Source organism: Phyllostomus hastatus, unplaced genomic scaffold, assembly GCF_019186645.2.
Source record: "Phyllostomus hastatus isolate PE091 unplaced genomic scaffold, TTU_PhHast_1.1 phas_scaffold_216, whole genome shotgun sequence".
NCBI lineage: Eukaryota > Metazoa > Chordata > Mammalia > Chiroptera > Phyllostomidae > Phyllostomus > Phyllostomus hastatus.
The window spans coordinates 22787508-22811318 of NW_025334018.1; the positions used below are offsets into that span (position 1 = coordinate 22787508).

The following is a 23811-nucleotide window of genomic DNA, read 5'->3' on the forward strand; positions in this document are numbered from 1 at the left end:
CATAATGTTCTTCACTGTGTTCGCGTGACTCACTCCTCTTAGCCGGGCCACCAGATCACCCCCGAGCCTCCTCCCCCTCCTCTTCTCGGAGGCCCACCCCGTCCCCAGGGGACTCCCCCGCTCCGGGTGGTCAGTCTGTCTGTCTAACTTCTCGTCCCTGCCGGGGAGCGGGGAGCTTTCTGAGTCTCTCACTCAGCCGCTGCACCACTCTCGCTTCCCGCTCTGCTGTCGCCGCTTGGACTCTCTCCCCCCACTCCCTGTTCAACAGGGTCCCCAGTCAGTGCTCGCGCCGCGGCTCCGCCATCTGTCCCGTTTGTGGAGCCGGCCGACCCGCCCCTTCACAGAGCCGCCTCAGCGACAGAGGCTGGACTCCACCCGCCGCCCGCCGCCCACCGTCCCCCCATCCCCGGGATCCAGGGCTCCTCCCGGCCCACCCGACCCGAGGGCAGCACCACACAGGGAGATGTGGAATAGAAGATTCCAGGACCTGAAGTGGTCACGGCTAAAATAGCCTTTGCAAATTTTCCCAAAGCAATACGCCGTGGACGTGGGAGCACACGCCAGGAGCCTCTGCACGCGAGAGCCGCCTCGGCTGCAACCACAGGAGCAGCTCAGGCTCTTGGGCCAGGGAGGGGCCGGCGCCGGTAAGACCAGCCCCAGCCGGATGGAGGCCCGGCCCCATGCTGGACCCCGCCCACGGGCCGCGCCGCTGGGGGCCCGCCCTGTCCTGCCGCGGCAGCAGGCACCGCTTGCCCCCGCGTGGGTCCCGACCGCTTCTTCTCGGGTCAGCCACCCAAAAGCACAGACTATGTATTCCTTGCGTGTAACTCCGTGAGTGATGTTAAGAGAGACAGTGAGAAACATACCACATACCGGAAATGAGGTAGCCCGAAGCAATAGCAACATTCACTTTCACAAGCGATGAATTACCCCTATAAATATTTTTGGAAAAAAGTTCCTTTTTTTAGCACATGGGTTATAGATGACAGCTACTTTTTTTCTATCGAGATTTAAATATAACCAAAATGCTCCCCATAGGTTCTCAAACAATAAATTGTCATTGGCACAAAGTAATGAGTTAGCTACAGTAATACTTCTAACTGCACAAATAATCATAATTTCTTATATTGATTAGCCGGAAGTTTTAGGAAAATCATTTTACCAAAAGGCAACTGTTTATAAAGGTGTTTTCATGTGATTTGTTTCAGAACGGATTTGAATGGAATTTGGAGGCTGACTTCTTTCTTATTTCTTATTCTGCATGAGAGACTCAGGTGACCTCAAGAAGTCCTCTAGCCTGTGCCTGACGTGGGGCTCATTACTGCCTGTGCCTGACGTGTTCTTCTCCTCTTCGTTGTCGCTGGCCCGGGGACCCGAGGGGCTCGCCCGGGGTCCCACGTCCGGCCTGGTCGGGGCGGGGCCGCCGGGTGCTGCCGTCCCAGCCTCGCGTGGAGACACGGCGAGGTCCCACCGTCTCCCTGCTAACACAGGGACCCGGCCCGAGGGGTGCACACGGACTCCCGGCCCCCCGTCACCTGGGTCACAGCGAGCACCCCCAGCGACGGGCACCGAGGCGGAGCTGGCCACCGCTGCACTGCACGCGGGAGAGGCTCGCGGCACCTGGGCCCCTTCCCGCATTCTCGCGGCCCGTCTGGGCCGGGAGGGCGGGGCCTGGGGTCAGCCGGGGCGTTGAAGAAAATGCAAAACTACAAAAAATCGCTCCAGGCAGAAGTTTGATAAGGGCCAAAATTGATCGATGAATCAAATCTGTTATGAAATTCACTTCCCAAAAGCACTGGTACTGTTGGTGGCCATGGTTGTATAAAAAGGAAACAGGAAAAGGGAAAAAGCTAGACATCGTTTAGGGGGCTTACATAAAACTTGGCCAGAAAGTTAAACTCACTAAATGGATTCGCTCTGGAAAAAGCGTCCCCACGAGGAGGTGTCGGGAGTGGGCGAAATCTCAGGCTCGGGAGGCAGCGGGCGGCAAACCGCGCGGGCTCCGCAGCGGCCAGGGCACCGCGACCTCCGCGGTGCGCTCTGGGGCGCCCCTCCTCTCCCGGAGGGAGCAGGCTGCGTCCCCGCAGGAAGCGCCAGGAGGCCGTGTGGGGCGTTTCCCCGTGGGGCTGACTGACGCTTCCCTGTCCTCTGAGGGAACCGCCTTAGGGGTGACCCCGTCTTCGCTGGGCACGGTTGTCACGGGAGCTTCCCGCCGGGGCCTCTGCGCACCCGGACGGCTCCCGCGTGAGCCCGCCGCTCCCCGCCTGCATGTCTTCGCCGCCAGGGCACGGGGGTCGACTGTCGGAGTCTCACACCGGCCGTCTGGCTGTGACAGTCCCTCCCTGCTGCTCAGGACAGGGGTGACGACGGCTCGGTCTCGCTCGCTAGCTCAGTATAAATGCTCCCATTGTCCATGTTCCTCTCGTCCGGACACCGGTGGGGATGCTGAGGCACCACGGTGCCCGTTGTTTGTACTCGAATCTAAAATAAGTCACGTTAATGCGCCTTCTGGAAGCAAGGCTGAACACAAGCATCTCAATAAACCACACCCCGTCAATATGCCTGTGTTTCAAAGCACAGTGAGGGACGTCCTGATGAATAATTAACACCGAAGCATGAATCACACTGACGGCACTGGGAAGAAACAGCTTACCAGAGTGGGTCTGCGATGGTTGCCTCGTCGAAAAAGAAAATGTACAGGCCTAAGATCCCGACCACCAGGGAATGGCAGGTGGACGCCACCCTGGAACGAAAGGAAACGCACAGGAAGACGTCAGATTCTTCGCAGTGAACTTGAACCCTGGTGAGACGTTTAACGTTCCGGAGCAGTCGAACCTGGAACCACTTAGGGCAGGAATGGAGCTCATCTGAGAGCTCGAGGAACGAGAAACCGCCACGCAGAGACCCCCGGGACCCCTTCGCTCCGGAACCAGAAAGGTCTGCAGTTTCCGGCTGGAAACCTGCCTACTGGTCAGAGGCTCCAAAGCAGCAGCGTGTCCGAGGATGCAGCTGACAGTCTCGGGAGCGGCAGTCTCTCACTCCCTTTCCACTCATTTTTGTTTAAAGCGAAAGTGCATTTTTACTTTAGAATCACGGAGCACGAGAAGAATTCTGGAAGGCTCCGGGCTGTGCTCCCAAGTTCGCTGAGAGGGAGACACGCTGTCCCCCCGGCTCCGCGTCCCCTTCCCCGCCCGGCCTCAGCGGCCAAGGCTATATATAGGCTGCCGCTGGCCCCGCTGCTGTTTATCTCTGCGTCCCGTGCTCGGGACACGCGCTGCTGGTCACCGGGGAGCTCCAGAGGGCCACGCAGGGCAGCCCGTCCCCGCAGCTGCCGCGGGCCGCCCCCCTCGCACCCCGCCGCCTGGGGAGCTGAGCCAAGCCGTCCCCCGTCTTCAATACAAGGAACGTTGAAGCCCTTCTTGTGTGAGATCTGCCTGCTTTTCCTGTGTTCCTAAGGTCAACTGAGCTTAGGTTTTCTTAGATCCTAAGTGAAATGCTTTTTGGAGATACTTTAAATAATGGGAAAAAAATCCGTTCCGTCCCCACGAGCTTTACCTCGAGTTCCACTCGATCTTCTTCTCGGAGCTGAGGCCGCTGAAGCCCGGAGACACGGCCGCGGAGAGCCGGGGGCTCAGGACGTGGAAGAGCAGCTGGAAGACGCAGAAGCTGGCCAGCAGCACGCCGGCGGGCGGCCCGGCGGCGGCGTCCATGCCCCCCGCGCCCCGCCCGCCTGCGGAGGGAAGCGAGGGCAGGAAGTCGCCGCCAGTGGCTCCCGAGAAACCTGAGTTCACTTTTCTAACTTTAAAAAAGGACGAGATTGGGTTTTTCGTGCTTCGCGATTTGGCTCAAATGGAAGCATACTAAGAAACCGTAAGAATTACAAGTCTTTGTCAGCAATTCGGCAAATATCTTTAACTTGTATTTAAACTAAAAGAGGGGAAACCTGTTGTCTTAAAGATCTCGATGTTATAAATTTCAAGAGACCAATTTAACATCATCATACTCAGAATTATTTCAGTCTTAGGGTTTAACGTTGAGAAGGAATTTCAAGTGCCGTAACTGAAATGTTTGTTTAGTAGTATTTTTAACTAGACTCAGGACAGATCACCTGATTTCTCTATGCCTCAATTTCCTCATTTATAAAATGAGAGTGGATTAGATAATTTCTAAGAAACGATTAAGCCAAAAATCATAATAGAATTAATTAACATTATCTGCAATAGCTAAACAAAAAAAATAATGGAATAATAAAAACTAATTTTACAGTAGGACAAACAACATTTAAAACAAAACTTAAACCCTAAGAAGAATACCACCACCTGGGAAAATAACCACACCACTGTCACTGCTTAAATTAGCATTCAGCTGTTCAAAAACTCTGCCATCGCATGTCCCTGGCCCCAAAGTCTTCCCCAGCATTTCATCTCTGAACTCAAGGAGTTTCACAAAAGAGCTCCAGCTTCTAAGGACAGAGCCAGCGAAAAGAACGGCAATGTGGATACAGGCACGCTCAAAGGATGCTCTCTGCCCCGTGGGGCCGGACTCCCTCCGGCTCCTGGAGGTCGCGGGGACAGGCAGACCAGAACGGGACCTGGGAGCATTCGCTGCGGCGAACGCAGCGGCCCTCCAGCTCCTCGGGGACAGAGCTGAGCTCAAAGGGAAAGGAAATGCGTCAACGGGGGCCACCCCCGCCGCCCCGCACCCGCTGGCCGCCGGCCTCGGAGTCAGAACCAGCCGCTCACAGGCGCCCGACAGCGCGCACGCCGCCGGTGACGACCCTGCCCTCCTTTCCCCGGGGGCGCGCTGGGCAGGAACGCCGAGGCTGCCCTCCTCCCTGAGACCACCCACCTCACTGCGCACTCGCCTTTTTCAGGGTGTGTTTGTTGGGTGTTAGAGGTCCTACCTCGTGGTCTTCCGGTTTAGTGTTAACCAGACAATACATAAAAGGACGCTCTGCACCTGGGTTACCCAGCATCGGGGCTCCCTGAGTGAGGCAGAGCAGGGGTAATAACGATTCCCTGAGAGCGAAGCGGACAGGGGCCCGAGGCTGCGTGGGCGCACAGACGGGGAAGACGGAGTCAGGACCCGGGGAGGGCGGGGCGTCTGACCTGAGACAGGGCCGGTCGGAGCGTGCGAGTGACCTCAAGGAGGAGGAGAAGGCTGGGCCCCGTGGAGTCCGCTTGTCCCCGGTGGTCCTGGAGGGTGGCCGGCGCCGGCTACTCACTCACTTCTGCGGAAAGGCAACGTGTGTGGTGAGCGTCCCCCCACCCCCGGCGGGTGGCTGGAAGTCACGCCACAGAGCACGGCAGGAGGTGCACGTTACCCAATCTGTGAACTGTCAACTTCGCCGATGCGTTTTTAACAAGTGCACCCTCAAGAAATTCATTATTCCCCCAAAAGCTAGCTTTTCCTGAGTCTTTGTTCTCCTGGGCACTCGGTCCTCTCCGCACTCGCTCTCCGTTCACGGGGTCCGTGGGGTGTGTGTCGAGAACCCCCCCCCCCAAGAAAGAGCTCCGTGCGGACACTGAAGGGCTCCTGGTAATCAGGCTGTGGCCTCCACTCAGGGCCTGTCGGACGCGAGTTAACCCAATCACGCCCCCAGCTCAGCTTCTCCCGAGCAGCCGCTGGCTCCCGCAGCCACGCCGGACCGAGGACGAGGACGCGGCCAGGACTCTCACAGACTGGCCCAGAAGGCCCAGGCTCCTGGCGGGAAGCAGTGGCCCCGTCCTCACCGCATCGGGCAAGAAAACAGCGGGAGCTGATAAAGCCCAGCAGTGCTCACGACTCGGAGAAGCTAAGGCGCACACAGCGAAAGTGGAGAAGGGCGGGACCTCGCTCACACTGGTCCGCGTGCGGTGGCCGGCACACAGCCAGGGTGCACGTGGGCGTGTCTGACACGCGCTTCATGCCAGAACTGCCCTCCTGGTTCACAGGGGCGTGGACACCAAAGAAACTCTTCCCACACCTCCCGAACTCGCAGCCCCCCACCACGACCACCCCCACCCCGTCCCCGCCCCCCCCACAGCCACCCTGAAACTCTGCTCTGACACCCGCACCTCCACCCTGCGGCTTCTCCCCCCTCCTTTCCGGGCCCCCAGAAGTCTCCTGCTCCCGGTCACTCTCCCCTCTCCTGGACCATGCGACTGGCTTCCAGACCGGCTGGGGCTCCCTGGAGGCGCAGACCCCCAGTTGGGTCCCGTTTCTCTCCTGGCCCCACCCACCCACCCCCCTCAAGGACGGAGTTTTAGAAGGGCTGGCTCACACCGCCACCACTTGTCCCCCCTCTGTCCTCAGCCCGCTCTGGGCGCCGACGGCCGAGGTCGCCGTGACTTCCGGGGCATAGGCCCTGCTCGCTGACCACGGCTCCCCGAACACTTCCCCCCTGTGCCGGCAGGACGCCACCCCCTCCCCCGAGGGGACCCCCGCGGAAGCCAGAGCCCAAGGGGGCCTCTGGGGACGGGGGAGGGCCTTCTCGCCTCCACACCGCCCACCTGATGAGCCCCCGGGACGCGGCGCCGTGGCCGAGGGGGGAGGTGCCGGCCTGCCTCTGCCTCTCCCTCACTGCCTGCTCCCCACGCGGAACAAGGGGTGGTCACGTTCACTGGGCTCACGGGACTGAGGGAAACTGAGCCAATCCCTCCCTCCCGTGCAGCTGGAGAGAGACTGAGGGCCGAATCCTCGTCCCCGTCTCATCCCGCCACCCTGGGCCAGAGCCAGGGCCCCTCGGAGCCCGACCCGGGTATGGAGGCCTCCGCGCCAGACGGCTCGCTGCACGCGTGAGTTAGCTGCACGCGTGAGTTAGTTGCACACGTGAGTTAGCTGCACACGTGAGTTAGCTGCACGCGTGAGTTAGCTGCACCGGCACCCCGGCCACCGCACTCAATCGTGGAATGACCGGGCGTTGCTTTGCAGTAGGACACGGCCACTGCTGTCATCCCGGGTGAGATCCGTGTCCCCGCCCCCAGGGTCCTGGGCTGGCCTGGGCCCTGCTGACCAGCAGCACAGGAGAAGGCCAGCCAGGAGGGCTCTGGGGCCCAGGTAGGCCTTAAAGACCTTTGACACCGGCCTGTCACTCTCTTGGGTGATGCCCGGGAGGCCGCCACTGGCCCAGCCTCCTGCAGGACGGGAGGCCACCCAGAGAGCAAGGCTGCCCCGCTGACAGGCGACACTCAGCACCGACGACCAGCCCCGCTGGCAGCCGTGGGTACCTCCCAGCCCCGCTGACCCTCCGGCGGGAGGCAGCCCGTGGGTGAACCCACCCCCCCAGCTGAGTGACCGCCCACCACCCACAGAGCCATGGAGACGACAGGTCGTTGTTTTCAGCCACTAGGTCCGGGGGTGCGTGTGAGTGAGCAGTAGAGTAGCGCACCAGTCCACAAAGGACAGCGCTTCCTGTGACCGCCTTTCCGGCCCAGGAACGCCACGCCCTTCCCCGACGGCGCCGACTCCCAGAGGGACAGGCCAGCCTGTCCCGAGGCCGTATGACCGCCGCTCGCTGCAGCGTGCCCCCGCCTGGGACCCCACAGCGGACCCTGGCGGCCTCTCGTCCCACCTCCTGGCCCCCCACGGCTTCCAGCCGCCCTGCTTCCCCATGAACTTGGTGCCCCTGCCCCTGACTCAGTACCGGGTTTGACACCATCTCGTAGCCAAAAACTCTAACCACATGGTCGTGCCCCCCTGAGCCATTTCACAGGCTGTGGGGTGATGTGCCTTCAGGTGACCCCCGGTTCGGCGTTTGCTGCCCGCCTCGTGTTTCAGTCCAGGGGGCGTCCTGTAAGCGCACCTAAGCATGGCCCTCGGACGTGGCCGTGCAGACTGACCAAGGCGGTGTCCCCGAGGCCAGAGGCTAACAGACGCGGGGGCGAACCTCAGCCCCTCCTCCCAGCTCTCTGGAAGTGCGCCCCGCTGCCCAGCCTGCAGGCCCCGGCGTCTGCCGACACGCTCTCGGGCCACGGCCCGCCGGCAGACTGGGGCTTGGACGCGGCCCCAGGACTTCTCAGGACGGGGCCCTGACCCTTTCAGGCTGGTGGCATCACCCCCCGCCCCCCCCCCCCGTGAACAAGCCCCAGTTCTCTGCGTGGACCAAGTGCAGAGTTGTGGCTGGTTTTTTTAAGGAAAATATTCTGTTCGGTTCCTGTTGCAGCCCCAACGCACGAGTGCCATCTCGGACGCCCTCGCTGCGTGGCGTGGCAGCTGCGAGCCCAGTGTTCTGGGCAGGACGGGGCTCCGCTCGCGGCGGCCCGCCAGAGTGGCGTGGTCCGCGCCGCCTCGGAGAGAAGTGCCCCGGAGTGGGGCGAGGGCAGTGTGGTCGCACTCACGGGCCCCTCCAGGTCCCTGTGAGGCAGTTTCCGGATTGAACCCCGGAACCCACATCTCAGCCTAGTGACCCACCACCGTTCGCTGCGAGGGCGGAGGCGTGACACCCGCCGCACCCCGAGGACCACGAGAGGGAGTGGCCTCAGAAGCGAGGGCACTCGGGGCACGGCCCTGGGGCTGCGTGGAGGACGCGGGCCACTGCAAATGCAGCGTCTTCCGGCTGAAGACCCACAGGAGACGATTCTCTCGCCGCCTGGAGTCAGGGCCAGACGGCATCCCCGCTGCGGCTCCCCCGCTGCCCCCCTGGGAGCAGGGGCCGGTCGGCCCCCTTCCTCCTCTGGCTGCTGACGGGCTCATCGCCTGCACTTCGGGGAGGGAGCAGAGGGCACTGACCGACCCCATGCCGTGTCCACTTCAGCTCTGGTGGACACATTTCTCTGTCTCTCACCCCAAATTTACTTCCCCTTGTCCCCGTGCACGCACCCCGCACTGGCCCTGCAACAAGGCAGGGCACAGGTAAATCTGAACACAGCGCACCCACCCGCATGCCTCATCCCCGCCCCCGGGGGGACCCCACTCTGAAACCCCCACGGTGTCCCGCCGTGTGCTTCTACCGCTGAACCAACCTCTGGGGAATTCAATGGTGGAAGATGCAAATTTTGGCAGCACTGTGTCAGCTGAAGTAGGAAACAGGCTACTCTACCTTTGACCCTCAAAGGAACCTGCGTGCAGGAGGAAGGGCAGGTGCGCAGGGGGCATCCTGTGGCCCCATCAGACGCGCCGGCAGGGAAGGGTGGAGTGTGTGGGTGCAGCCACACTGTCACGGGTGATGACGACATGTGTGGTCTTATTCTTAATCGTGTTTTTAAATTCCAACCACGGTTGGCCTGCACTGTGATATTCGCCGCGGGCATGCGCCCCACGGACCAGTAGACATTCCACCACGTGCTGAGGAAGGGTCCCGACAGCCTCGCGCCCGCCGGCACCTCACACCCCGGGACTGTCCGCACCCACCCACGTGTACTTCCTAGTCCCTCACGGTTCCACCCCCGCCCCCCAGCTCCCCGCCCCCATGACAACCGTCGAACTGTTCTCTGCATCTGTGAGTCTGTTTCTGTTGCTTGTTTATTTTATTTCTTAGATTCAATTGTTGATAGACATGTGTTAATTGCTATTTTGTTGTTCATATTTTTATCTCTTCTTCTTCAAGAAGTCCCTTTAACATTTCATGTAACAGTTTGCTGATGACGAACTCCTTTAGTTTGTTTGTTTTTTTTTTGTCTGGGAAGCTCTGGGTCTGTCCTCCGATTCCAAGCGACAGCTTTGCTGGGTAAGTCGCCTTGGCTGTAGGTCCTTGCTTCTCATCCCTTTGAATGCCGCTTGCCAGGCCCTCCTGGCCCGCACAGCTTCTGTTGAGAAGTCCGCTGGCAGTCTCGTGGGAACGGCCTTGCAGGTAACCGGCTGCCTTTCTCCTGCTGCTTTTAAGATTCTCTCTTTGTCACCCCAGCTGAGTGGCTCATTTGGTTGGAGTGTCATCCTCAGCACCAAAAGGCTATGGGTTCAGTTCCCAGTCAGGGCACATACCTAAGCTGTGGGTTCGGTCTCCTGTTGGGGTGTAGAGTAGACAACCGATCAATGTTTCTCTCTGTCTCTCCACCCCCCCACTCCCACAAAATCAATAATGATACACCCTCGGGCAAGGATTTAGAAAAAAAGATTCTTTGTCTTCAACCTTTTGCATTTTAATTATGTGTCTTGGAGTGGGTCTCTCTGGTCTCATCTCGTTTGGGACTCTCTGTGCTCCTGGACTTGTGCGTCTGTCACCTTTACCAGGTGAGGGGAGTTTTCTGTCGTTGTTTTTTCAAATAGGGTTTCAGTTTCTTTCTCTCATCTCCTCCTGGCACCCCCATGGTGCAAATGTTGGTGCACTTGACATCATCCCAGCGGCTCTTCCACTGCCCTGACTGGTTTCGGATTTCCTCTCTACGCTGTCCTGACTGGGTGCTTGTTTCCTTGCAGTCCGAGTCGTTGCTTGGATTCTTGGCTGCATCTGCTCCATTGTTAATTCCCTGTAATAAATTCTCCATTTCAGTTCACGTATTCTCCATTTCTGACCGGCTCTTTTTCCTGTCTTCTATCCCCGTCCCCGTCTTCATGTTTCCTCTCTCTTTGCTGGAGTTCTCGCTAAGCTCGCTGCCCCCTTCCGAAGCCCACGGAGCACCCTGACCACCAGTGTCTGCAGCTCTGCATCCGGCAGACCGCTTGTCCCCATCCTGTTCAGCTCCTTTCCTGGAGTCTGTTGTTCTTTCCTTGGGACACGTTTGTCTCCTCATTCTGGCGGCCTCCCTGCGTGTGTTTCTGTGCAGTAGGCGTGTCTCCCAGGCCTGCAAGTGTGGCCTGATCCAGCAGGCCTCCCAGAGGGTCCAGTGGCACAGCCCCCCGCCCCCCGATCACCCAGGATGGACACTCCAGGCATGTCCCCTGTGCAGGCTGAGCACACGCGCCTGTTGCAGTTGAGTCTCGGCTGCTGCCGGCAGGTCAGTGGGAGGCTTGACTCAGGCCAGTCTGTTGCGAGGACTGTCTGTGACCACTCACCACTGACCACCATGGAGGGTCAGCAGCGTGGGGGCCTCCCCACGGAGCTGGACGACTCCAGCAGGGATCAGGCTGAGCTCGCCCCTCGAGTGTGTCGCTTGTGGAGGAGCGCGGGGGGCAGGGCTTTGACGTGGCCTGAAGCTGCCCCCCAGAGGCTCTGACTCTGGGGCCTCCTGGGAGGTGCAGGCCAAGGTCAGCCACCGCCTGCGTTCTGCCCGGGGGCCACCCAGCATAGCTACAGGGCGGCCTGCAGGTGGCTGCTAGGTGTGCCGGGCTGGGGGGGGGGGCACCGGCCCGGGCCAGACCACGCTGTGAGCCAGGGTGGCTGCTGCCGGTGCCGGGCCTGGGGCCACTTGGCTAGAGGCGCGGGGCGTGCTGAGACCGGGCGCTGCCCGTGTGGGACCGTGCAGGGAGGTCTGAAGCACGAGCCAAGACAGGCGGTCAGTGTGGAGAAGCCCCCGGAGCAGCCCGAATGGGCCCGCGAGTCGGGGGGGGGGGGCAGGGCCCCGGGGAATCGCCAGGGTGGGGAGAGCCGCGTGCACCTGGCTGGTGGAGTCTCAGGTACGCGCCCGCCGGCTCTGTGTGTGTGTGTGGGGGGGGGGCGGGGGGCTCAGGAAGGGACCAGGGGCCTCGGCCAGCTCTCCTTTCTGGAAGACAGCCACCCCTCCCCCTGCTCGATCTGGAACTTTCCTAGTCCCAGACCATTCCGTTCCTTCCCGTCTGCCCCTAGCGCCTCCCCAGCTGCCACCCCTGCGCGGGAGCCCAGCGGGCGCGAGTCAGAGCAAGTCGGTGTGGGGGGCCCTCCAAGAGCAGCTGCCCGGGACCGCAGGAGCCCTCTGCCTCTCCCGGCCGCAGGCCCAACAGGTCTTCACAGCCCGAAGCTGCGGGGACTTCTCCGCACCGGGACGCTGGCTGGGCGGGCGCCCGCTGTGGGGCTGGGACCCTTCACTGCCCAGCGTGGACCCCGCAGCCGAGGCCCCGCTCCGGGTCCCATCCGCCACGCTGGGGGTGGAGCCAGTGGCCCGTTCTCCGCATCTCCGCCCCCCCCACCCCCGCACCAGCTTCTGGGCGGCTGGCTTCCTCTTCAACTCCGCGGTGGCTGGGCTTTTCCGCTGGGACTTCAGGCGGCTCCGAACGACAGTCGTGCTGCGGTCCCGCTGTGATTCTGACGTGCTTGTGGGAGGGTGCGCACCCCGTGCGTGCCTGCGCCCCCACCTTGGCCAGAAGTTCCGGTTGTGAGCACAGGTGAACGCACGTGATGGCACAGAAGAATGCCCAGCGCACGGGACAGAGGGAAGCAAGAAACAAAACAGGCAGCAAAATGCTAAGCTTCTCCTGAAGGCCCAACGAGGCCTGTGCAGAGAGACGGGCCAGGAGGGCCCTGCCCCCACCACTGGCCTCTTTCTGGTGGTGCACCGGGCGGGAGCGGGGCGGGGGTGGGGGGGGGAGCACTGGCCGTTGGCAGGTTCTTATCTCGAGCGGGCCTCGTTCTCTAACTTAACAATGGAAAACATCGGCAGAAGCAGTTACAGACTTGAGGCCACGGAGCATCGTCAAGTCCTCAGAAACGCGAACGCCTCACAGGGGTCGCCCCGAGACACGAGGCTGGGGCTCCCCGGACACGCTGCCCCCCTCCGCTCCGGCACCACCCAGGCCTTCCCCCCGCCCGCCCCGGCGGGCGACCAGCTGCCGCCCCGAGTTCCTGCGCTCTCCCGGGCCCTCCCGCAAGGTGTGTGAGAAACGTCTGTTCGGTAAAAAAACGCTCGGGCGAGTTTTTTTAAATCCGAAAGGCCAAGAACATTTCTCAACCGGGGCACAGCTGCCGTCTTTGTAAGTCCTTAAAATAGCACATGACGAACCACAAAGCGTTTCAATTCATAAGCGGGTCACTATTTTTACCCGTCTCGCAGCAACACACGCTCACTGGGGCCGGCCCGGGGGTCAGGGTCCTGGGGCCGGCGCGGCGTGGGGGGGGTGCACCGGCGCGCTCTAAGCTCCTTGCCCAGTGGCAAGGGCTTCCTCCCTTGGCCCCCACGTGAGCACGTGCGGGGGGGGGTCTCGTCTCCATGCCTTCAAACTGCACCCTTTAAAAGGCTTTAAAGTCTATTTGGAGAAAGCTCATTAAATGAACTTGACAGAAGTTTCCCCAAACTTTTCCCTCTGTGTCCCCAAACTTTAAAAGTGGGTCGAACCCCACAGACAAGCCCATCCACGCGCAGTTGCGTCCAGAGCGGATGCAGAGACAAGGTGATGCCAGCCGAGCCCAGGCCAGCACCCGAGGGAGGGCGCCCAGGGCTGGACGGGTGGACGCCGCCGAGTCCGGGGCCCGAGATGGCCTCGGAGGAACCAGGGCTGGGAGGGTCAGGTGGGTTCCAGACGGCTTGGGAGAGCGCGGTCCCACTCCGAAGACAGAGCCACTCGGCTGGGACGGGCAGGCCCGGCGGGGGTGGCCGGCGAGGAGCACCAGGCGGCCTGTGGTGGGCAGCAGCCGGCAGCCACCGGACAGCCGGGTGAGCTCGCTACCCGCACATCTTGCCCCCCCGGGAGCCCGCCCGGCATGGGGGGCACCCAGCCTGCTGCTGCAGAGAGGAGACCGGAGGCCCGCAGCAGAGACACTCGGCCATCGATCCAGCGCAGTGCAGACACCGGGGCTCGCTCCGGGGCGCGGGGGGCGGCCTCGCCCGCCGCTCCAAAAAGCCCTCCTGGCAGCCCCAGGGGCTGGGAGTGAGGAGTGCGGCCGACTGTCGGTCCTGGAACAGACGCCCGGGGAGGTCTCCATCGCCCGAGCCTCCTGTGAGATGCAATAGGGATCCTTTCCAGCTCTCCGCGAGGCAAGCAGCCAGCTTCCCAGTGAGTCTGATCAGCAAATGGGCTTTGGAAACCACACCTTCCCCGGTGCCTGCCGTCCGCACAGCCTCCTCGAAGCGGCCGGGAGACGCAGGCCGCCGACCACCGCTCCCCACCCCATCCCCATCCCGCCGGCGACGGCGCAGGAGGCCTGGGGCCAGCGGCCGCCCGCTCTGCAGCCTCCGTGTCTCCTTCCACGGACGGGAGGACTCGGCCGCTCTGACCACCCGGCTCCCCAGTCCTCCCCCACTGCCCCTCCTGCAGCACTGGGGGCTGTGCTCCCAGGCGCGGGGCGTGGGCGGGAAGCCCCTCTTTGCGTCTGCCGGGCCGGCTGTCCTTCATCCGTGTGGGGCCTGCCCCCCCGGGCACCGGACAGGGCCCGCCGACGGGTGCAAGTGCCTCCGGGTCACCCTGTGCCCCCCACCCCAGAGCCCCCCCCCCCCGCACCCAGCCTGCTCCCCACGACCTGTGGCTCCGCCCACTGGACACATGGCTCCGGAGAAGGGGCCGTGACCCCCGAACAGCGGACGGACAGACACAGGACACAGTTCAGAACACAGGACGGCCCCAGAGCGGAAGCAGCGGCGGGAGGAAAAGGCAGCCGGGGGTGTGCGCAGCTCCGGAGGCCGGTCGCAGACACGCGTGCGTCGGTCGCCGTGTCCCCGGCCCCACGCACGGGGCGCCGTGCGCTCCTCCGGAAACGTCCAGGGGCCGCCGTGTCCGCCGCCCGGCCGGCCTGCCCCCCGCCGTGGGCCCTCGGCTCAGGCCCCTCCTCGAGCGGCCGGAGCTCTGGCCAGGCGTCGTCGCCACGGGCCTTGGCCTTTCCCCGGGACCCGCCGGCCAACCCTCACGTGGCCGCAGGACTGCCTCCTCCCCGAGCAGACCGATGCGCTCAGAACAACAAAGCAGAACAACAAACAACCAACAAAAAAAAACCTTTGCTCTTCCCTCCCCAGGTCCAGGACCGTGTGGAGCGCACCGACCCTCTCCCCACGACGGACGTCGGAGCAGGGGGACCGTCAGTCCTCGTGGTTGTGAGCCCCTGCCAGCCCGACCAGAAAACCACCGGCAGAGCCACTCTGGAAACCCCGCCGGCGTCCTAAGGAACTCAGCTCCCTCGCCTGAGGGGGCGTGTTCTCGGGGTGCTGCCCCGTGCCCCACGCTTGGGAACAGGGGCCCCTCACCTCCGTCCACACGGCTCTCTCCCACCTCCTCTCCGAGGGCCCGACGGGGGGCGGGGGGGCCGGGACCAGCGGGCCTCCGCCCAGGACGCGGGCACAGCCATCCAGCAGCGCCGGCCCCGCTCTGCCCCCCTGGCCCCGTCACCCTCGGCTCACCCAGACAACTAGCTCATCCTCTGCCTCTACTGAAAACCCTGCTCGCGGTATCGTCTTGTAGACTGTCCGGGTGACTCTCCTCAGCCAGGCTGAGATGCCGGGGCGAAATGAATCCTCCGCCTGCAGGGCAGGGGCCGGTCATCTGAGAAGAGGGTGCGGGGCGACGCTGAGGCCTGAGGTTCCTGGGGAAGTCAGGTGCTCGCTCCCCTCCCCTCCAGGGAAGGCGTTGGGGGGGGGGCGGGGGCGGGGGCGCGTCTGGAGCCGCAGGTCGGCCGTGCCAGGCTCTGAAGGGCAGGTCACACCCGAGCCCAGCGCCACCCTGCCCGGGGCTCCTCCGGTCCCCTCCCAGGGCCCACGCGCTCCTCCCCGCGCCCCCGGCCAGTGCGGCTCCGGCTGGAGCCCTGACAGCCGCCTGCTCCGGGGCCTGCGTTCACCTCGGTAATCGAAGGAATGTCTCCGAGGGAGAGCCCGGAAGCAGAGGGAGGAGCGGGCCAACTCCTGCCTCCCCGCGCCCGGGTGACTCAGGAGCCCTCGCTTCCCCGGAGGTGGCTGCGTCGAAGTCCCCGCCCGGGACTGCACCGTTCCCAGGCACCTGCACGCGGACGGCTTTCCTTGAAACAAGCTGCCGTTCCCCCCAGCACGGTGAGGGAGGCTCACAGGGACAGGCATGCCTCCGCGTGGAAACCACCGTGCCCGGCGGAGCCGCTGGGTGGGACCGCCACTGCCCCGGGCCGGCTCACACAGCGCAGACGCAAACTCCGGGGGCAGGCGAGGCAGCAAAGGGGTTGCAGGGGGTGCAGCGAAGCACCCCCAACGCAGAGCACCCTCTGGACGCCCCGAGGGCAAACCCCCCAAACCCAAGGCTGCTCCAGGCACCGCCTCCAATTTTCCAGCGCGGCAGAAATACACATTTCTCACCTGACTTCACCCACACAATTTTAGGAAAAGACAAACGAGGGGGAAAGAAGTCTCTACTTCACACGGAGCTCCCTCCCCAGCACCTGGAGCAGCTCCCGGAGGAGGGAGCCTGCTCTGGCCCACCCACCCGCGTGCCCGCAGCCCTGGGCCACTCACGCCCGCAGTCCAAGACCCTCCCTCCCCCCCGCCGCGTGCGTGTGGCCGAGGGGAGAGCCCACTGAAGTGACAGCACTCCCCTACTTCGCACATCGACTCCTAAAGCCCACCCAAACTTTTCCGTCCCGTCCCCCACGGGGACGGGCTCACTCAAACCCCGTCAGGTGGCAGTGCTCGGGGCACCGACGCTCCGCAGGGAACAACCAACACACACTGGCCAGCAAAGCGCCCCCTTTCCTGCACTCGGACAGCAGCTCTGTGGCGGCGGGGAAAGGCTGGCGCTCGGGGTCCCATTTCACGGCTGGGCAAACCGAGGCGGGCACTCAGCTTAGCCAGCCTGCCCCGGCGCAGCGGCAGCGAAGCGGCAGACCCCGAGCCTGCCCCGACTCTGCTCCCAGGCCCGCTGCAGGAGGCCCTTCCGACCCGGAGGCTAAAAGCAGGGCCCTCGGGAGGAGCGTGAACAGCAGCTCCTTGTTCCATGCAGGGGCCGGGATGGGGCACTTCCCCACTTGATGCGCCCGCGTGCCGGCTCCGGCTCCGGCACGGCTCTCCCCTGCATCTGAGACCCGGGGGCATCCAGACAGCCCCGGGCAGCGGGGGCCGGACGCCGGGAGACGGGGGGCGGTGGGCCGGGACCCCGCCTGCGCCGCCCGCGGGCCGGGATGCTGCGCGGCCGCACGCACCTGCTGGAGCCACGAGCCCCGCGCGGCCGCCCTCTCCCCCGCGCCCCAACCCGGGCCCTGCAGACCGCGTCACCTGCGCCCTGTCCGGAGCCCCTCGCTTGCGCGCGGCGGCTGCGCGCGGCCGGTTCCGGGCCCCCGGCGCTCCCGCCCGGCAGAGGGCTGGCGCCGGCCACCGCGGCCGCGGGATGCTCGGCAGGCGGGAGCCGTCCCGAGTGCAGCTGCCGCCGCCACCCGCCGGGACTGCGGGCTCGGGTTACTGCAGCGCCGCTCCTTAAAGGGGCCGCGCCGAGCGCCGTGCCGCGCTCCGCTCCGCTCCCGGAGGCTCGACCCGGGCCAGAGTGGGCGGGGCCGACCCTCGCGGGCCGGAGCCCAGGTCCGGGATGGGCGGAGAAGTGAGAACCGCGGAGGCGGGCAGTCCCTTGTCACCGGGCCAGGGACGGCGCGGCGGCGCCTGGCTGTCCCGAGCGAGTAACCGAGCCCGCCAGTGGGGACTGGCCGAGCCCGCTTCCGCAGCGGGCAGCGCCCGGGCTCGCCACGTCACCGCAGCCCCGTCCAGGTGATGAGTTCACACTCTGCCCCGCACGCCCAGATGCGACCCAAATGAGGCGCCGGGGTTTCATCAGCAGAAAGCAGAGGGCAGCTCCGCGATTGATCTTCCGGCCACGTCCGACTCGGGGCTCCGGCCGGGGGCTGCAGGGCCGGGGCGCGCCCACCCCGGGGCTCGGTGTCTCCTGCGGGAAACCACTCTGGGAGCACGCTCCGCCCACGCGAGTCCCTGGGCTGGCGGACGGGAAGGCCGGGTGGGGATCCGCGGTGGCTGGCTCAGCATTCCAAGTTGCCCCGCGTATAAAGTTTGCCCGAAAGGAGCTCCCCCGACCTGCTACATAAATACACCCCCAAAGACTTCCCACCGACAGACAGAGTGGCCCTGAGTGACACGAAACACTGCGGAGGTGCGGAGGCCCATTTCGGCTGCGAGGAATCAGTCGCAAAACAATGGCAAACCCTCCTTTGAGCAAGGCGGAGCTCTGAAGCAATCACTCAGTGAACACCAGTGGCGTCGCACAGTTATGTTAAAGAGATTCCTGCGGATAAAGCCAGTGTGCGCTACCACACACACGCACTCTCTCTCTGGCTAACCGAACCTCACCGGGCTCAGTTTCTCCGTCTGTAAAGTGGGGGTGCTAGTACATAGTTACCTCAGAAGACCCCCTCCTGGCAAACGGGCCGCAGGGTGACCCAGCAAAGGCAGCGCCCACGAGGACGGACGGCAGCCTGTACCGAGCAGGGAGGATGGTCCTGCAGGCCCCCAAGGGCGTGCCTGCTTGCTCCCCAGTTCTCGGGACACAGCAGGGCCACAACTGCCCAGTCAGAGCTGCCTGACGAGGCGCAGGACCTTGACAGCCCCGGCTCGCCCCGCCCCTGCCTACGCTCTGGGGCAGCCGCCTCCCAACTCCCCGTGGGCGGCTGCGAGGGCACAGCTCCGGCTGGGCCAGCAAGGACATGCGGTGCCCTTGACCTCAGGCCCCCGAGTCAGGTCTGCCCCCTCCAGACCCGCTCCGAGCGCGGCCCGGGGGCTGACCGTTGCTCTGCTCTGTCCTGCTTGCACCATCGTTATCTCCGATTTGCATGTTCTCTCACACCCACAGCCGCAGCCAAGGCCAAGTCTGCCCCTGCCAGCCCTCCACGCTGGACCTCCCGCCCCACTCCTTCCTGCCCGGCCTGGAGGCAGGCGGCCTCCCTGCTCAGGTGACACGGGTGTGGGCTCAGGGCCTCCGGGGCCAGGCCTGGGAGGCAGGAAAGGGACTCCAGAAACACTAGTAGGATTTGGAAACTAAAATTACAGTAATTGAAACTCGATCACCTTAGGAGGGAGAAGAGTGTATCCACTGCACGTTCTCCCTGCGTGTTTTACTTTCACGCAGCGTCCTTGCTTTGCAATACCCTTCCCAGCCCCGGCTGGGGGGGGGCGCTCAGGGCACTGAGCGCCGGCCTGTGAGCCCGAGGGTCTCGGGTTCAGTTCCCAGTCAGGGCACCCGCCTGGGCTGCAGGCCAGGTCCCCAGCAGGGGGCGGCACCGGGAGAGGCGACCACACGTCGATGTTTCCCCCTCTCGCTCCCCTTCTCTCTAAAAATAATAAATACAAATCTTAAAAAATAATAAAATACCCATCTATTGTTCACATTTTAAATCTCTCATTATTCCTGACTCTCCTCTTGCCAACGCCCCTGCCCAAGGACGGCCCCCCCAGACCTGCGTCTGCCGCGTGAGCTCGCCGGCCTCTCGCCTGTGCGGCGTCAGAGGAAGCCGCACTCGCTGTGCTTCTTGTCCATGGGAACAGGTCAGGGGCACAGGTCACGGAAAAATGAGATGATTCATGCACACTTACACAGAGGGAAAAACACAAAAATCCTTCTGAGGCAAATCTTCTGATAAATGTGTCTCCACCAATCCCTAGGCTTCGGAACAGGGACAGTCGTTCGGAAAACGGAGACCAGGTGCCGCCTCTCGCTAACGCGGGCAGTTAAAGCGGAAGTGTCCGGGGAAGCCGCCTCCGTCCCCGCCGCCCTCCGAGAGTGGGGGGGTGACCCGACGGACACCACGCGCTTGGACAAGAAAGGTTGATGTGGTCGAAACTGGATAACCCCGGACGCAACTTTTTCTTTATTGGTGGTCTCGGCTTGTTAATAATTTCGTGAGGTTTCTGAGTATCTAAAAGTACCATCCTCTGTCCTGCAGAAACTTTCAAGGAGAAACTAGCTCAGGACAGGGACACTGGCTATTTCTGAGCAGGTGAGATTCTGTTTTTTGTGTCCTCGCTCATCTCATTTTATGTAACTTTCTCCTACAGTTTATTATAAATAACATAGTTAATGTAAATTAGCATAGATTAGTGTAAATTATCGTTGCTATAAATTATTAAAATGCACATTATTTCTAATGAAAGCAATGCCTGTAAGTGAAGACTCACAAACGGGAATACGAACTATCCGAAAACCACCGAAAAGAAAAGCCAGGAGTAACTTCTCAGGCCCACTTCTCGCGGGCAGACCTACCGCGTCCCTCCTGCGTCCCAACCCAGCGGCTCTCTGGCTGTCATCCGCGCCGCTGCGCAGCCTGCGCCGGCGCCCCCGCAGCCAGCGCCCTGGCCCGCCCCGCGGCCCCGCCCCGCGGCCCCGCCCCCACGCGCGGCGGCGCCGGTTGCAGACTCCGGGACCTCAGGCGCCCGCCCGCCCGGAGAGGGACTGATAAGCCTTGTTTATTCCGAAAACGCTGTGCTGCTCTCAGAGAGCCCACTTAAGGCCCGAATTCTTTGCGTTTTAGCAAAAACAAAACATTTTTGCCCTCCCATTAGTAACAGTTTTGAAAAATTACCCAGTGCCGTCTCTTTTCAAAATACTTTTGCTACACTTTGAAATAAACTACGAAAGTTTTGCAATGTTTAAAAAGAAGACAATCTAGTTTTAATTTTTAAAACATCATCTGGTGGGGATTTATTTTCCACAAGGAAAGGTATGGTTTTACTCTAAGATTTTAAAATTTTCCTTGTAGGAAATACCAAATATAAAATAATTTTTGAAAGACTGTTACAATTAAATGTCTTCCAACAAATAAATATATTCCATAATAAACTGTGAAGTATCTCAAAATGCTAACATAATGTTTAACCGTCAAAAAACTAGGGGGAAATGGATTATGGGGTAAGGAAAATTTTAACTATTAATGCTCTGTATGCATAACATTAAAAACTGTATTATCAGCCCTGGCTGGCGCAGCTCAGTGGATTGAGCGCCAGCTGTGAACCAAAGTGTCGCAGGTTCGATTCCCAGTCAGGGCATGTGCCTGGGTTGCAGGCCATGACCCCCAGCAACTGCACATTGATGTTTCTCTCTCTCTCTTTCTCCCTCCATTCCCTCTCTAAAAATAAGTGAATAAAATCTTTAAAATCATTTTTAAAAACTTGTAATATCAACAATGAGAAGACCATCAGGATAAGGAAATTTAACTTAATCTATGAACTCTCACCCCAATCAAATACAAATCCGGAATTTCACACACACACACTATATATATACTTAAAATTTTAATAAAATAATAATTTTAATAAAAGAGCTTTTCAGCATAGCGATGCTTTGTCTTGGTGGAGACCGGAGACTTGGAGTCCGGGCCGCCGGCCGCCCCTAGCGAGCCGGTCACACAGCCCCGCAGTGGCTCTGCGCCCCCCGCCCCCCGAGAGGGGACCCGACCCCGTCCCCCACAAGCTCAGAGTCACCGCCGACCCCGCCTCCAACCAGCCTTCTGGGTGCAGTCCTGTTCCCGCCCCTTCCAAATGGCCTTTCTCACTGTCCTTGGTTAGAAAGCAGTGACCATTTTCTGAGCTTAGAAACCCGTGAGACCACGTGCTAACCACCCAAGCCCACCATCGCCAGGAGAAGAGGCGACGTCGCGGTCCCACGGTCCCTCAGAGAGACGCCCAGCAGCAGGGAGCCCCCAGCCGCGTCCTGGGGGCCCGGCGCCCACCCCGGTGGACCTCCGGTCGTTGGGCACAAGGTTCCAGTCTGCACGCCCCTGCCCCTCGCGCTGCCCTCCGCGAGGCCGGCGCGTGTGCGCTCCGCACACCTTCCCCGCTTGCTGGCTCGCTGCGGACCTCAGGAGTCGGAGGCTCCACGGCCAGGAGGGCCTCGCCTGGCAACCTCCTTTCCAGGGTGGAGAGGGGCGAAACAGTGACTTCCCCCCTTTCTCGTTGTCCTGAGCTGTTACCTAAGTCGCGTGGGTTAACGAGCCGCGTGGCCTCCCTCCACGAGCTCCAACAGGGCTGCGCTCTGGCCGGCACAGCGGGCTGCGCCCCGCGGCCTGGGGCCTTTGCCGGCCGCGCTCAGGGTTCTGCCGTAGAGAGGGGAGCGGGTCCCCCTGATGCAGCAACAACGGAGAGCTGAACGGACTCGGTTTCGCGCGCTTCCTCTTAACGCAGATCATTAAGTCTTTGAACAAAGAATGCGAACTGGAAGAGCGCGGCGGCGGGAACTTCTATAGCAGCCGCGTGAGGTCCGACCGACGGCCACACCGCAAAGCGCCGGAGCACAGGCAGCCACAACCGGCAGCCGCACACGCCAGCTGCCCGGACAAACCTGGGCGACAGTCCCCTCATCCGCAGCCCCACCGTCCTCGGTCTCAGTTACCCACCGTTGCCAGCGGTCCAAAATTGTTTCTAAAAATTCCAGACATGGACCATCTAGAAGTCACACATCGCCTGTCCTTCCGAGCGGCCTGCTGAGATCTCGCGATGTCCTGCTCCGTCCGGCCCGGGGCGAGAATCACCCTCCCCCAGCGCCCCCACGGCACAGGCACGCCCCGCCCGCTGGTCGCTGGGTCTCGGTGGGCAGACCCACTGTGGAGGTGTCACCGGGCCTGCGCCCAAGTGGCCCTTCCGTCACTCAGTCCCGTTCAGCTCCCTTCCCGACAGCACCGCATCGTCCGACGTCATCACGAGAAGGAGGGTGGGCGGTCCGGGACAGTCGAATGTTTTGAGAGAGAGACCACATTCCCATGACCTTTATTACAGAATGTTGTTCTATCTGGCCTATTTCACTTTTGTTTACTGTGGCTAACCTCTTACTGTGCCAAATCCGTGAGTTAAGTTTCATCATGGGTGCGCACACATGAGAAAAGACAGTACGTATAGGGTTCGCTACTATCTGCGGTGGCGGGCATCCACTGGGCGTCTTAAAACGCCCCCTGTGGGCGAGGGGGGCTGCCGCAGAGCTCAGGTTCACCACCACGTGTCCCCCAGACAGCGCCGACGGTCTTCTGTGGACCCGACCTCCTTGGGTGCGTGGTGGCTGCTATAGCAGCAGACACTCGTCTTGGACTTTGGAAATCAGCATGAAAACACAGTCAGCTCACTGACACCCCGCTACTGCTTCGTGCCCTGGGCCCAGAACTCGTCCTTCTACTAGTCCCCACAGAACAACCTAATTCCAAGAGCTCCGCGCTCTTCCCCAACTTGACCTGAGGGTGCAGGGTTCCTGAGGGTCGTCGCCGGCCTCCCCCAGCTCGGCCAGTCCCCCTCCCTCGAGTCCCCGCAGGGGGACTGCGCCGTCCTCTCCTGCTGCGGATGCCCCTGGAGTCTCACGGCCGGCCTGCGCTGGCCCTCCCACGCAGATGGACGCAGCGCTGCCTGTGCCCCCAGGCCCTGGGCGCACGGAAGGGTGGGCGACCTTCTCCTGATGCTCACCCTCGGCTCACGTTCCTCCCTGAGCTCTGGCATTCCCTGGGACCCTGATCTTCTTGCCTCCAAGCCTGCCGGGCTCCTTGCCCCGATGGCCCAGGACATTTTCTGCTTTTGCAACTAGCCCGCCCTCCAGTGCCGAGGGTGCCTGGGCTCACCTCTGTCCTCCTGGCCGCTCGGTGCCACGGAGGAGCGGCCCACGCCAGCCCCACCCACGCTGCGCTCGTCTGAAGGCGCCCTCTCTCGTCCCCGGAACTACGTCCTGAGCGTTCTACCGCGTGCTCCCAGGCCCTTCGAATATGACTGAGCGCAGCTCGTCACCCCCATCCTCCTCTCCCCCGCTCTCCTCCGTTCTCGGAGCCCCCGTGCCGCTCGGCACTGCACCCGGAGACCCCCGTTTCCCCAGACGCCTCCCCTGGGTGTCGCCCTCTGCATGCACGCACGCACGGAGACACCAAGTGCCGTCCCTCCTGCACCCTGGGGAGCTTTCGTCCGCTCACCTCCTCTCCCCTCCCCTTCAAGTTCAGGCCCACGCACCTTCTTCCGCCTCTGACCTCTCTGCGTCCTCGCCCCTCCTCGGGGGTTCACGCACAGTCTAGCAGGGGAGGGACTCCCCCCCACCCCTCCCTGCGCCCAGTGCCCCTCCCCCACCCAACCCGCCCCGAGGAGCACTGGGCAGTCGCAGGAGGGGCTTCAGGCCCCGGCGATCTCTCTCGGTTCCCTCCCGTTC

At 62.4% G+C, this 23811-nt stretch overlaps 1 protein-coding gene across 7 annotated transcripts in view; it reads right to left on the reverse strand.

The window, feature by feature from the left end:
* LOC123804322 (TLC domain-containing protein 4-like) overlaps window positions 1–23811 on the reverse strand; it is a 50362-nt gene that overhangs the window by 10958 nt on the left and 15593 nt on the right. The window contains exons 1-5 of one of the 7 annotated variants that reach the window (XM_045816469.1): window positions 19909–20007; window positions 5109–5230; window positions 3556–3730; window positions 2654–2743; window positions 874–932 (exon numbers count right to left, since the gene is read on the reverse strand). In XM_045816469.1, coding sequence (XP_045672425.1) covers window positions 874–932; window positions 2654–2743; window positions 3556–3710 — 304 coding nt within the window. In that variant the 5' untranslated portion in view covers window positions 3711–3730; window positions 5109–5230; window positions 19909–20007. The other 6 variants (XM_045816466.1, XM_045816472.1, XM_045816465.1 and 3 more) reach the window with 6 other exon arrangements.